The 12,980-nt window shown below is 41.3% G+C and overlaps 1 protein-coding gene across 1 annotated transcript in view; it reads left to right on the top strand.

The window, feature by feature from the left end:
- Positions 1-4,109, top strand: part of LOC124719720 (BTB/POZ and MATH domain-containing protein 4-like) — a 257,521-nt gene extending 253,412 nt beyond the window's left edge. The window contains exon 4 of the mRNA XM_047244923.1: positions 3,719-4,109. Within this exon, the coding sequence (XP_047100879.1) occupies positions 3,719-4,109 (391 nt within the window). The remainder of the gene's footprint in view (positions 1-3,718) is intronic.
- The last annotated feature ends 8,871 nt before the right edge of the window (positions 4,110-12,980 follow it).

Raw genomic sequence — 12,980 nt, forward strand, 5'->3', positions numbered from 1 at the left:
ATAGTAAATAAAATAAAATACAGATTCCTTCAGTTTTTGGATGGAGGTTACAGTTGCCATTAAACATTACTCCTTTCTCACTTTTTTGGCTATGATATTTGGAAGATTGAGCACATATGCAGAAGATTTCTCGTTCTCTGTATTTGCCGTGAGAATTACGTTCAGTTCATTCACTCAACTGTAGTTACGTAGGAAGTGTCGCATACAAATCATACCCATTCCCAAAGATTCTTTATATATTGATGTGTTGAATCTAGATTTTGTTTTGTGACGATTGTGTGTCTTACAAATTGATTCTGAATTAAATGGATTAATGGGATTTTTCACACAATTCCACTCAACAAAACTTATGTGAATGGTTGTAGATATAAGTTATTGAAGACACTGAGGAAGAAATGGCGAAAATAAGGTAAACAGAAATAGAAGTAATAATGACAAAAAGTTAATATTTAGTACCGGAGTGAGGATACAGCTTGTTTTGGGTATGTCTTAAAATGTAATTCGAATATTCGTTAAATGGTTCTCTGGTCAGTTACATCTGTACTGACTATTGAAAATCTGTGCCGCACTGGAACAGGAACCCAGATTTGCTGCTTATTGCAGGCAGTCTCCTTGACCAGTAGGCTGCCTGAGTACACCTCCACTTCTGACTCAGCATCTCATCGACACTTGCACTAGAGTTTACCCCGGGGGACTTGTGGGAAGAGTAGCAAAAGGGAAATCGAATCGGTGGATGTTACCCTACTGCAGAGGATGTACATCAGAACCTCTGGTGGTAGTGTTTGCAAACCATGGGTAAAAAGCATCATCCACAGCGGTAATTCCATCTACGCCAGCAAACGCACTCAGCTGGCCTAATGGTTGAGGCATCTGATCTTGAGAAGTGAGAAATGCAGTGGGTGTGGCTGAGTGGAGATGCGTACAGCACTGTATGGCTCGTCACCAGGTGTGATGAGTAGTGGTTTTGATTCACCGAGGAGAAGTTTTGCATAATTCCATGGTATAGTTAACTTTTATTTTTAGAAATGAGCAACCGATGTGGGCAAAGATAGTTGGACCTTCTGTGTGTGTGTGTGTGTGTGTGTGTGTGTGTGTGTGTGATATATATATTAATAAATATATATATATATAAAACCAACAGCAGAGTTTCCACAATGATGATGGTGCCACTACAGCGGAGTTACTAAATACAGTTTTCCTTAATTCTTTCACGAAAAAAGACGAATTCGCATTGTTGAGGAAAAATAACCTTGTTTCACAAAGCACCTAGCATCTAGAGCACATTGGTCTATCGATTATTCAAAAGAGTTTGAAGCTCATCCCTGTTGCTTTTTGAACATTTTTGATCACATTCTAAGTTGATTTCTGAATGGATCATAAGTTGATTTTTGAATGCGTGCATAGTGTACATGATGTACCTGCCAGGGGAATCCTCGTCGCATCGGGAAATAAACTTTCCTGCAGGGAAAGGGGACGGGGCTACACGAGCTGAGCGGAATAAAGCCGCACGGGTGAATTTCTTTATGATGCGGGAAGTGGCAATTGGCACCAAACAAAGAAAAGTGGGAGGTCATCGACATGGGTCTTAAGAGAAATCCGTTAAATTTTGGGTACACGATAAATCGCACAAATTTAAGGGCTGTCAATTCGACTAAATACCTAGGGATTACAATTGAGCAACTTAAATGGGAATGACCACACAGATAATATTGTGGGAAAGGCGAAACAAAGACTGCGCTTTGTTGGCAGAAACTTAGAAGATGCGACAAACTTACCAAAGAGAGCCTACATTACACTTGTACGTCCTCTGCTGGAATATTGCTGCGCAGTGTGGGATCCTTACCAGGTACAATTGGCGGAGGACAGCTAAAAAGTGCAAAGAAGGGCAGTTCGTTTCGCGTTATCGCGCAATATGGGTGAGTGTGTCACTGATATGATACGCGAGTTGGTGTGGCAGTTACTGAAACAAAGGCGGTTTTCTTTGCGGCGAGATCTGTTTACGAAATTTAAATTGCCAGCTTTCTCTTCCGATGGAAAATATTTTGTTGACATCCACCTATGTAGGGCGAAATAATCAACATAATAAAATAAGAGAAATCAGAGCTCCAATGGAAAGATTGAGGTGTTCTTTTTCCCACGCGCCATTCGACAGTGGAATGGTTGAGCAGTAGTATGAAAATGGTTCATTGAACCCTCTGCCAGGCACTTGAGTGTGAATTGCAGAGTAACCATGTAGATGTTGATTCCCTCCGGTATAGAGATTAAAGTACTTCCTGCTTTGATTGACCAAGATAATCAGCTGCAGATATCGACTTTGGAATCCAGTGAACATTCAAAACCCTCCTGCACCTCAGGCAGGCAACAGAAGCACACCCATTTCGACTGGCAGTCATGGAAGACACAGAGAATTAGTGTTGAGATTATATCAGGAGCAGGCAACAAACAGAAATTTTTCAATTTTCGTGCATACAAATCATGCGGGTAATAACGCGTAATTTGGCGCAGGAAGTACATACTTACAAGTAAAGAAATTTTAAAAACGCTCAATATAAGATGACACACACCTACATGTGGTGCATGCACACTAAAAACATCATTGATAGTGTCGAATCGTATACTTGGTATCCAGGATAATAGTATTAATAATGCAGCACATGCTGATATCAAAATCAGTATGCTCCATAGAGAACGTGAAACAAAGGAGAAAACAATAGAACGCCAGGATGAGATGCAAGACTTGGAAAGGTAGGAAGTGGGGAAATGTTTGGGGTGCAAACACAACAGGTTATGTTACAATGAAAAATGTGAGAAACTTACTGTTAGAGAAGGAAGCAATGGACTCACAGCACACACAATAACAAACTAGGACAATGACAAACAAAGAATAAATTTTTGGGGGATGAATCGGTAGCTTTCAGAGAAGGTAGAAAAGGATCAAATAGGTAAAAACAGGGCCAAATAGAAATCCTTGGTTAATGCAGGAGATACTGAGTTCAACTGTTAAAAGAAGAAACTATAAAAATTCAGCAAATAAAGCAGGCAAAAGGAAATATGAATGTTTAACCAATTATTGACAAGAAGTGGAAAATGGCTAAGGAGGACTGTGTAGGTGTGTGTGTGTGTGTGTGTGTGTGTGTGTGTGTGTGTGTGTGTGTGTGTGTGTGTCAGGGAGAGTCGACCCGGTGCCCTTGTTGTATTTGAAATATGTCGACCGACTTATTGTGTACGAAGGAGTGACTTTTATATCTTTTGTCGGTATGTCAGGAAATTTCCGTGTTACTGGTCTGAATGACTTAGCTGTCTGGTGAGGAAATTGTATTTCAGTACAGATGCGTTTAGTTTCCAGTGTTTTCTCCGTAAGTGAAAGAAGGAATTGGTACCCAGAGAAGGTAGTTTTAGGGGTGTGTTTGAATGTAGGTGAAGGATTGGGTAGCAAGTGCATGCCGAGGTGAAAGGAAGCGGATCTGTGGAGTGAATTATGAGGAAAACCAAATGAATTTGTTAGGAGATGGAGTACACATATTTTTAATGGGAGATGGCTGAAGTTTTTGATTACGCTGGTTAACCCGTATCGCAGAAGCGAGAATTCTAGATTTTGGACTTGTCGCTCGGAAGAAGTGTATTCCGAATTGTTGGCAGTTTTGCGGCTGTGACAGTTTCTTTCATTTGGTGTGTGTGTCTCGATAGTAGAGAGTAAGTGTGTTGATGTTTTGTGCAGGAGCCTTTCTGGGGCAGAGCGAGGCAGGAGGCTGATAGAGGCGGCTAAGGTGGGGGCGGTGGAGGAGGTGCGGCTGTTGCTCGCGGCTGGGGCGGACGTGGGGGCGAGGGACGGGGACGGGGAGACCGCCCTGCACTGGGCTGCAGGGAGAGGCCACGCGGTTGTGGTGCGGCTGCTGCTGCTCTCTGCGGCGTCCGACCCCAACGCCAGGGATCAGTGGTGGCGGACGCCGCTGCACTGGGCGGCACGGAATGGCCACGCAGAAGCGGCGGCTGCGTTGCTGCAGGCCGGAGCCGACAGGGGGAAGACGGATGAAGATGGGGACACCCCCCTGGACTACGCCAGGCAGCAAAACAAACACCATCTCATCGAGATGCTAACACAGCGTTAATACGTGCCACTAGGGGAAATGTCATCATGTACTTCATTGTACATAACATTAAAATAAAAAAAATTGATAAAAAAGAACGTTTTCTCTATTCATTTCTACCTTTTGCAGTCCGCACAATTTCTCCAGTAACACGACAACTACTGCAACAACAAGAGATACCTGTAAACCAACGTGACAAACCTTCCTTTTGTGAATTCAGTATGTAAAACATTTCACAAGCAATTTCTGCAAAAGCTCAGCAACAATTGACAAATACTCCATCATTCATAAACTTCACTTCCCTCTCCCTCTCTGTATTGCGTTTCTCGTCCCACATACAGTGTTCAAACAGCTTACAAGAATACAGCCGACGTCTTTCACAACCGCCTGTATTTCGAAACGTAAACACCCAATCTCTTCCAAGAGACAAATGCGAGAATACCGGTTGTTGTGTAACACATCGCCCAGCCGCAATAACGTCACTTCTTCCCACCAGTCCGCTACATTACCTAATTACTGCAAACCATTTGCTAGCAGTGTCTATGTTGCTACATTACATCACTGCAAACTGCACCATACTCATATTACTGCCATATAAGCTGTTCAGTTAGAATGTATCTTCACTTCAGATTTCTCACTGAATTCAGTTCGGTGCGTGCACTGCACAAGCACTTGGTACTTTTCGTGTTTAATTGCAATGTCACATTTGTAGCAGTGCTCACACCACTTCATGCTCACACCATCTGCAGCCTTCTTGCCAGCTCACCTTCAAATAAAGGCAATTGAAGATCCACCTCAAATCATTTCTCTCCCACACACCTCCCTTGCTGCTCTTACAAACTACCATCTCTCAGGGAATTACACTCAATCACGTGAGACATGGAGCGATCACTGGAATTATACGGCTCTCTGTAGACGTTTTGGAAGCAGACCACATTTGGAACATTCATTCCCCTGTCTGCCGTGATACAATTAGACTTGGCATACCCGTGCGTGCATGTGTGATCAAAGCGGCAGACTGCATTCTGAACAAGAGCTTCTGTGGCCCTCATGTGGCGGCGTTACACACGGAAGCTCCTCAACATTCTCTGTGAGGAAGCAGCGACGCCAGGAGGCAGTACTGACTTGGTGAGCGACCTCCACGGCATTGATGAATACTTCAGGCTCTGCCAGTTGATCCTCAACATAAATAAATGTAATACACTCTGCATACACAGGAAAAGAAATCCACTACTGTACAATTACACTGCTGACCACAAATTGCTGAAAACAGTAACTCACCTACCGTAAAATATCTAGCAGTAACTATCCAGAGCGACGCTACGTGCAATGACCAAAAATACCAATTGCTAAGAAACTGCGGCAGATCTTTCCTCAGCAGTTCCATAATCATATGTTTTGGGCTCCTAAAATCCAAATTTCGTGCTTCCTGCCCTGTAGTATGTAGGCTTCACAACGAAAGCCTCAAAATTTTCCGACTTTTCTCAGATTTTCATTTATTTCACAAAGACTACGTGTTTCTCAAAGTTGAAAACCCAACACAAAATTAAATTGGACAAACTCTTGTACAATCAGCAGTGATTTTGTGACGGCGAGTGGTAACCGCGCTAGAGCGTCCTAAAAAAAACGGCGACTCCCCAAAATTGGGATTCGCTACGCCCGCGCATGCGCAGAAGTACGCCTTCTGCTTCTCGCTCGGGTGGCCACCGGCCAACTGCAGTCTCGTAATGGAGTTTTTGCGGTGAGTAACTCTTCACGATCACAGTAACTAAAGGATTTAGAAAAAGAGCCGGGAGGACGCATTGTGACAGGCGTTGTCAATGTGGTCATCTCTCTAAACGTCTGCAGTCCCTCCGCAGCAAACAAGAGACCTCCAAGGGAAAGATTTTTCAGCGATCGACTCAAAAGGCGCGACACCCTTCTGTGGCGCCCTGCAAAATATGACTGCAGGTCTGGACACGGGAGCCGCAGCTGAGCGGCGCGCCGTTACACGCACTCACTGCACGCACGTCTCCGCAGTGTCAGCTTCGAGGCCTGACAGACTCCACATCACAGCGGGGTGTGAGTAACTGTGCAGGATTACTACGCAGCCCGTGACAGCTTCTCCGACCACCACCCTGTAATTGTTACTGCAAGATGTCTACACAGTCCCAAAATAATTCGCAGAGGATACTGGAAATTAAATTCTAACCTGCTGCACATAATGTGGATGACTATGGATTTCATTGCTCTCTACAAATTGTGCGTTAACTGGAAACATTTCTTCCGTAAAGCAATTGAGTGGTGGGTGAATCTCGTAAAACCCGGTGTTCGGAAATTAGTTACAAATGTCGCCTACAGGATTGAAGTAAAGCGTGAATTTCATTTTGAATTATTTGATACTGGTAAGAATAATTAGTAATTGGCACTACATAATTAAAAAAATAAAATAATTCGTTCACGTGACATATCAGACTGTAAATAATAAAAAACATGTTGGTAAGTCCTACATACGACTTACTTATCTACAGAATTTTCATTTGGGGAATGGTAAACAGTTACATTATGTATAAAATGCTACACAGGCAACCATGTCCTCCAGATAAACTCGTGTGTTAACTGGAGAAACACTGGCCACGGTAGCTGGAAAGGAACAAGTAGGGGCGAAGCCTTCGACTGCAGGCGACAGACTAACTGGGCGACATTTTGGAAGAAAATTTCCTCCAACTGAGAGCAAAGCGAGGCCGTGAAGATGGTGTAAAGCGTGTGGTGACAAAGTTAAAAAAGAAACTGGAGAGTGGAAAAGGGAAGAATCAATACACTTGTCCAGTGTGTGATGTTGCGCTGTGCATACCAGAATGCTTTGAACCATTTCACACGAAAGCCAATTACGTATACAAATTATTTGTAAAAAAATTTTAATTTGATTTAGTTGTGTTTTAAGATATTTTTTAGTAAATGCCTTTCAGTTTGTTTTCATAAAACATAAGCAATTGCAATATTCATTCTACCTATAATAAACCCTACTGTAAAAACTTTTTTTTTTTGTTTCAGCTACAAACTTGCGACAACAGTGTAAATTTAAGTGGAGTTGGTAACTATAATGTGTTACTTCGTTTTAAAGTTTGATGTACAGGGTTAAAACGGAACAAGTGCAACGATTTATCTGTAACCGTTCGTGAGTTGTGATTTTTTTCCAAAACGACAGAAAACCCCAGTCTGACGAGCTAGAATGTCGTGAAGAGTCCCAAACTTAAAAGTGTTGATTTGTTGTTCCGGTGAGAGGCAACAAGGCCAGGCTGACTCGATTACGGGGCCAGCGTGTGTGGGCGGTGGTGTTATGACGTCACCACAGTGTGTCAGCAAGAGGCGCCTGCCGCGGCCTTCAGTTGATGACAGACTGAGGCAAAGAAACTGCAGGGACACTCACTGAGGTCTTGGTGACGTGAGATAAAATAACAATTTTTTCTTTTCCATTATCGTCAAGAGAACTGTAACATTTTCAATATGTGGAACGTAGTATTGAAAGTCTAAACCAGATGTAATCACTTGCCAAATGAAAGGAGGAGGTACTGATTTCTGTAAGTTTCATAGCGTGCTTTTGGGCAGGGCATCTCCACTTCGCAAATAAAACACAGTTGTTGACAGAGGAAATGGTGGCAGCCAGAACACATTCATAACCTGCTGGAAAATAAGTGCTATTACTACAATTCATGTGGGGCTCTGTAGAAAACATTTGAGACAGCAGAATGTAATGTTTAAAACGTTAACGAGATGTTATTTGTTATAAAATGAAAGTAAGAAGTACTCATGATCACTACTTCTCAAAAAGTGTTCGAGTAGGGCATCTTCCATTTGCAGATAAAATGCAGTCATCAGCAGAATAGACTAAAAGATGTCCGTTAAATGCTGATAAAGAACAGCAGAATACCCCCTGTTACCACATTCCAAATCGGAAGCTGTAGATAATAGCGTTTGACGTTGCAGAGAGTAATATTAAAAAATGTTAACCACATGTAATTACTTAGCCAGTGCTAGAAGGAAGTACTTATTTCTCTTCATTTGGGCATCTTTCCTTGGCAAAAAAATTTAAAAAATGCGGTCGATATCAGAATAAATGGCGGCAGCGACGTGGCGCTCATTAACCTGCTGATAAGGAACAGGAGACAGCATTCGAGGCAGCAGGCTCTCATATGAACAGTGTCTAACCAGGTCTATTTACCTACCAAGCGGAAGAAAGGAGGAGCAGCTGTGTCGCTGGAAAGTGTCCACGTGTTTGTCGTCGCTGCCGGGGGGAGAGAGGGGCGCTGGAGTTCCAGCGTCAGGGGGGTAGTTGTGAGTTGAGACGCCGAGCAGGGGACTGGGCAGTGCAGGCGTAAAGTTAAGAGCACCAGCGTTTAAGTAAAGTGCTTTGTGCCTGAATGCTGTGAAACAGAGGAGAGAGATACGATTAACGGTTCAGAATGAAATGAGGTGTAAGGATATCAGAAAAGAGTAATTAAGGTAACATTTTTTTATTTAGTGGCACTGCAGTCGCCCTAGTTACATTAGTTTCATTTTTGAATTAGACAGTAAAATCAAGGAAATTGAGATTTTTCATTAAAGATTGTTTAATTTTCACTGTGAGGGTCTTTTCATGTCTGTCAATTATTTCACTGACGTTTGTCAGAGGAAGATTTTGGTATCGGTGTCTTCCTTTGACAATGTTAATAGATGTTGTAATATGAACTGCATACGGGTAATAATATATCCGATAATGTAAAAACATTTTGCTAAAGGCATATTTCACCACACCCTCGGTCCAAGTCATTTTATTCAAAGCAGTGTCTCTCTCAGTGGTGTGTATAAAACAGTTTGCTCGCTGTCTGGAGCATTCCATTAGGCCCTCAGCAACTGGAGTCAGAAATTTGCAACTGGAGCGCAGACAGCAGCCAAGCAGTGTGTTTCCAAGCAATTACATTACGAGGTGAGATGTTTCGATTTCAGGATCTGTTTGCTACGAAAATTATCAACGGACAGGGAACATTTCACGAACAGCATTACTTGCAGACCATTAACACACGGGGACCACTTTGTTTTTATTAAAGAGATTAATAGTTAATTTCAGGTTTTAATCAATTTACAGTTTGACGGTATCAATACAGTAAAACAACATATCATCACGTTGGAATACATAAGAGACACGTAATTACAGGGAAAAGAACAGCCACAAAAGAATGTGCATCATGCGATTAGAAGCATACCAACTGACTTACATAATTTCACCGCTCTGACTATGGATCTCCAGTTACATCTATTAGTGATGCAGCGGGCAATAAACACAATGCGAATAATTCTTGCTGTACAATCCCATTACAAAGGACTTAAGTTAGAGGAGCAGTTTCAGGAAAAATAATAGATGTAAAAACCACTCACACACACTTAAAATTTGCTGTTCACAGCCACGCAATTTATGCAGATTTTTGGATCGTCCAACTTTTTAAAAACTGAAGCTAAGCTGCGTATGGGTTTTTTAACAGAACATGATGCCATTTCGGACTATGAAGATGCATTACACTTTCAGCAGAGCATTTCAATACACGAGTGGGAAATTAACAGATTAGAGCTTTCCTCATACACAAAAAATAACCATTGGTACACATCATTTTTAACTGACGTATTTTGCCACAGTCAATGTAGATGAAGGATTAAATTTCGCCGTTTCGCAGTCAGTCAGACCCAAGGAAGACAGTTGTGAAGCAGCAACAGACGAACCAAACAACACACTCCATTGGACAGATTTTTCAGATCACCACTATTTCAACTGCTATTGATACAACTTTGCTCTCGCCACATTTAATTTTGAAGGATAAAAATCAGCCAGACAAAATAAAAGAACTTGTGACTTTCCCCAAGTCAAAGCGTCTACGTCATCGTTAACACAGACACTGCAACAGTTAATACAAAAGAGGCAGCTGAGAAGAGGAAAACGCTACAACAGAAGGTAAGTCACACTAAAAAATTTCAAGTTGGACAGTAAGTTTTAGTTCAAACACGGCCATTGTCTTAGTAAAGCAAAGAACAGGTGTCAGAAATTTGCATTGCCTTATAACGGACCATTTCGGAATCGACGAATCCCACTTCGGAACGTAGGACATCTTGAAACACTCAGAACGAAAGTTTCGACAGGTCTTCATCACATCACCAATACAAAACCGTTCACTATGCAATTGTTTGATTTTGTACTCCTCATTAAGACAACACCATACCGATACATAACACTTCGTTTCCTTATGACGTCAACCGTTTGTAGGTAGAAATTAAACTTTTTCTACAAATTTTCTTTCATTGACATGTATGAGTACATGACAATAACATTTTTATCTCATACAGCACAAGCCATTTCGGATGTTTATTTTCACTGTGTAATGATTGTTACAGAGTATATACCATTCCGTGTTCCAACGTAACTGACCCAGATCTTTACAATACATCATTATAAAAGCAAAAGTTACGTAAAAGAAGACAGTAACGACTCCTTCGCCAAAGACAAACGCATCACAAAAGATAAAAGCAACATGTGAAACAGTAACATAGAATTCCGCCAGAGCTAATACATTTTCTCTACAGGTTAAGGTACAGAAGTATGCAATAACGGATTCCAGATAGTACTGATAAAACAGGTAGACAATGTATATTTGCACAGGTATGACACGTAATGTCAACTATCGGAGAAGATATTTAATTTCTTCGTCTTCCACTGGGATACTCTAATCCTGAGCTATAACCAGGGTTTTTTCATTGACTGTAAGAATTTTACTCTGTGTCGTATGTGAAGACTTAAGGATTAATTATAGATGGAGCATGTGCAGCAATGACTTACGGATTTTTACAACAAAGATATGGTGAGACAACTGGAAGTGAGGATAGCGAACTTTTCATGATTATTATGCAGACGTTTATGATTTATAATATGAAGTGTGGCACACTGATGTTTGGGAGTGTTAGGTATTACGAGATGATTTAACCTTTGGAGCTTGCTTTGTTGATTGTGTTTTGGTGTGTTTCTCTGATGAATAGAATTTCTAATGAAACTTCCGAGCAGATAAAAACTGTGTGCCTGACCGAGACTCGAACTCGGGACCTTTGCCTTTGGCAGGAGAGCTTCTGTGAAGTTTGGAAGGTAGGAGACGAGGTACTGGCGGAAGTGAAGCTGTGAGGACGGGGAGTGAGTCGTGCTTGGGCAGCTCAGATGGTAGAGCACTTGCCCGCGTAAGGCAAAGGTCCCGAGTTCGAGTCTAGGTCTGGCACACAGTTTTACTCTGCCAGGAAGTTTCAAATCAGCGCACATTCGACTGAAGAGTGAAATTCTCGTTCTGGAATTTCTAATGGTTTGCGATAAGGTGTTGCAAAGCGATAAGACAAAACTATGAATTTACTTAAAGATAAACACTTTCTTTCAAACATACGCCTTTTTTTCTTTGGGAATAACAACCTGAAGGTTTGAACACGCTTATTACTGTTTACTTGCTTTGATGAAATTTGTGACTTTGCTTCCACTAATAGATTTTCTTCTCATTCACAGAATATCATCATTTATCATTCCTTTTCGCCCACATTTAATCGACTTCATCGGAAAGAGATAATTTCTTAATTATTTTTATTCTGCACGTTGACTTTAGTTGTTCATAGGTTTTAAGTACTCTTCTTCATAACACTTAAATTTCGCATTTGTGGTAATTATAAATAACTGGCACGTGCATAGGTTAAGGTTTTGTGCACACATTTTCACTTGCTTTTCTTTTTTTTGTGTGACTGACAGACAACTGAGAAATGCAAAATATTGTTCAGATTCCATTCCTTTCCTTTAGCATGTATACTTCTGCGCATTTACTCGAGTACATAGAAACACACACTCTGCAGAAATCACTATTGTACTCTTGCATAACAACACAATGTTTAGCTATTGATATTTTGATAATGCATTATACATGTAATGATTACTGTATTTTAATGTTTCTTTTCTAGCACAGTGAAAACAAATGTCGAATATGATTTTTCTGTTTGACATGTTACGACGGACACATACGTCTAAATTGTAATGTCGATATTCGTGAGAAATGTTTGTTAGTCTTTGTCATTTAATCCGAGAATCTACCATACGTAGTTTTAGATAAACGTCTTAGCTTTATTTGCTTTCACTGTATTGTAACAGAATATACGTACTTTGTGAAAGCAGCACATTCGTGGACTCGAGTATAGTTATTGTCTGCGCTGTGAGGAAGTTGGAGATATTATTAACGTTTTCTTTACCACGGCATGCCGCATCGATTATTGTGATTTTTGGCGACTTCAGACATTTTGTTAAAAGTGACATGGAGGTACCTTCTATGAGCGGTCTGGCTCTGAGTTGCCACTGGATTTGTTGCTGACACGTACGGAGTGCACCAAGTCTGCTCTCAGCCGCCTCCCACACAGTCACGATACGACGCTTTCACTTGGAGAGGTGTTACAACGTCATGAGTGCTGGAAGACACTCCAACATGTGCTGCATAGCGTACTGCGTACTCTCAGGCCAACAGCTGCGTGTGTGAAAACCACGAAAAGACGTTGCTTCGATACATATTTGCTACGACTAAAAGACGACGTAATCACAATTAGTCTCACGAGATTTTGTGCAGAATAACGATAAAAAATAAACCCATGAACGTAATTTTTTTGCCTCAATTGATGACTTTATAGCACAATACTAGAGTGGACCATTTTCTTAACTTGTGCACAATTCTTTCAAACGAAATGTAACGTATTGAGTACACCTGAGCACCAATGTAAACAACATTTGTAACTCGGCGTTCACCTGAGCACAAAATGGACGAAGCTTTCTGCAAAATAATTTATGAGCGACTAGGCGCCAGTACTTACAAAACAATTACA

This window comes from Schistocerca piceifrons, chromosome 11 (genome assembly GCF_021461385.2).
Source record: "Schistocerca piceifrons isolate TAMUIC-IGC-003096 chromosome 11, iqSchPice1.1, whole genome shotgun sequence".
In the NCBI taxonomy this organism is placed as follows: Eukaryota; Metazoa; Arthropoda; class Insecta; order Orthoptera; family Acrididae; genus Schistocerca; species Schistocerca piceifrons.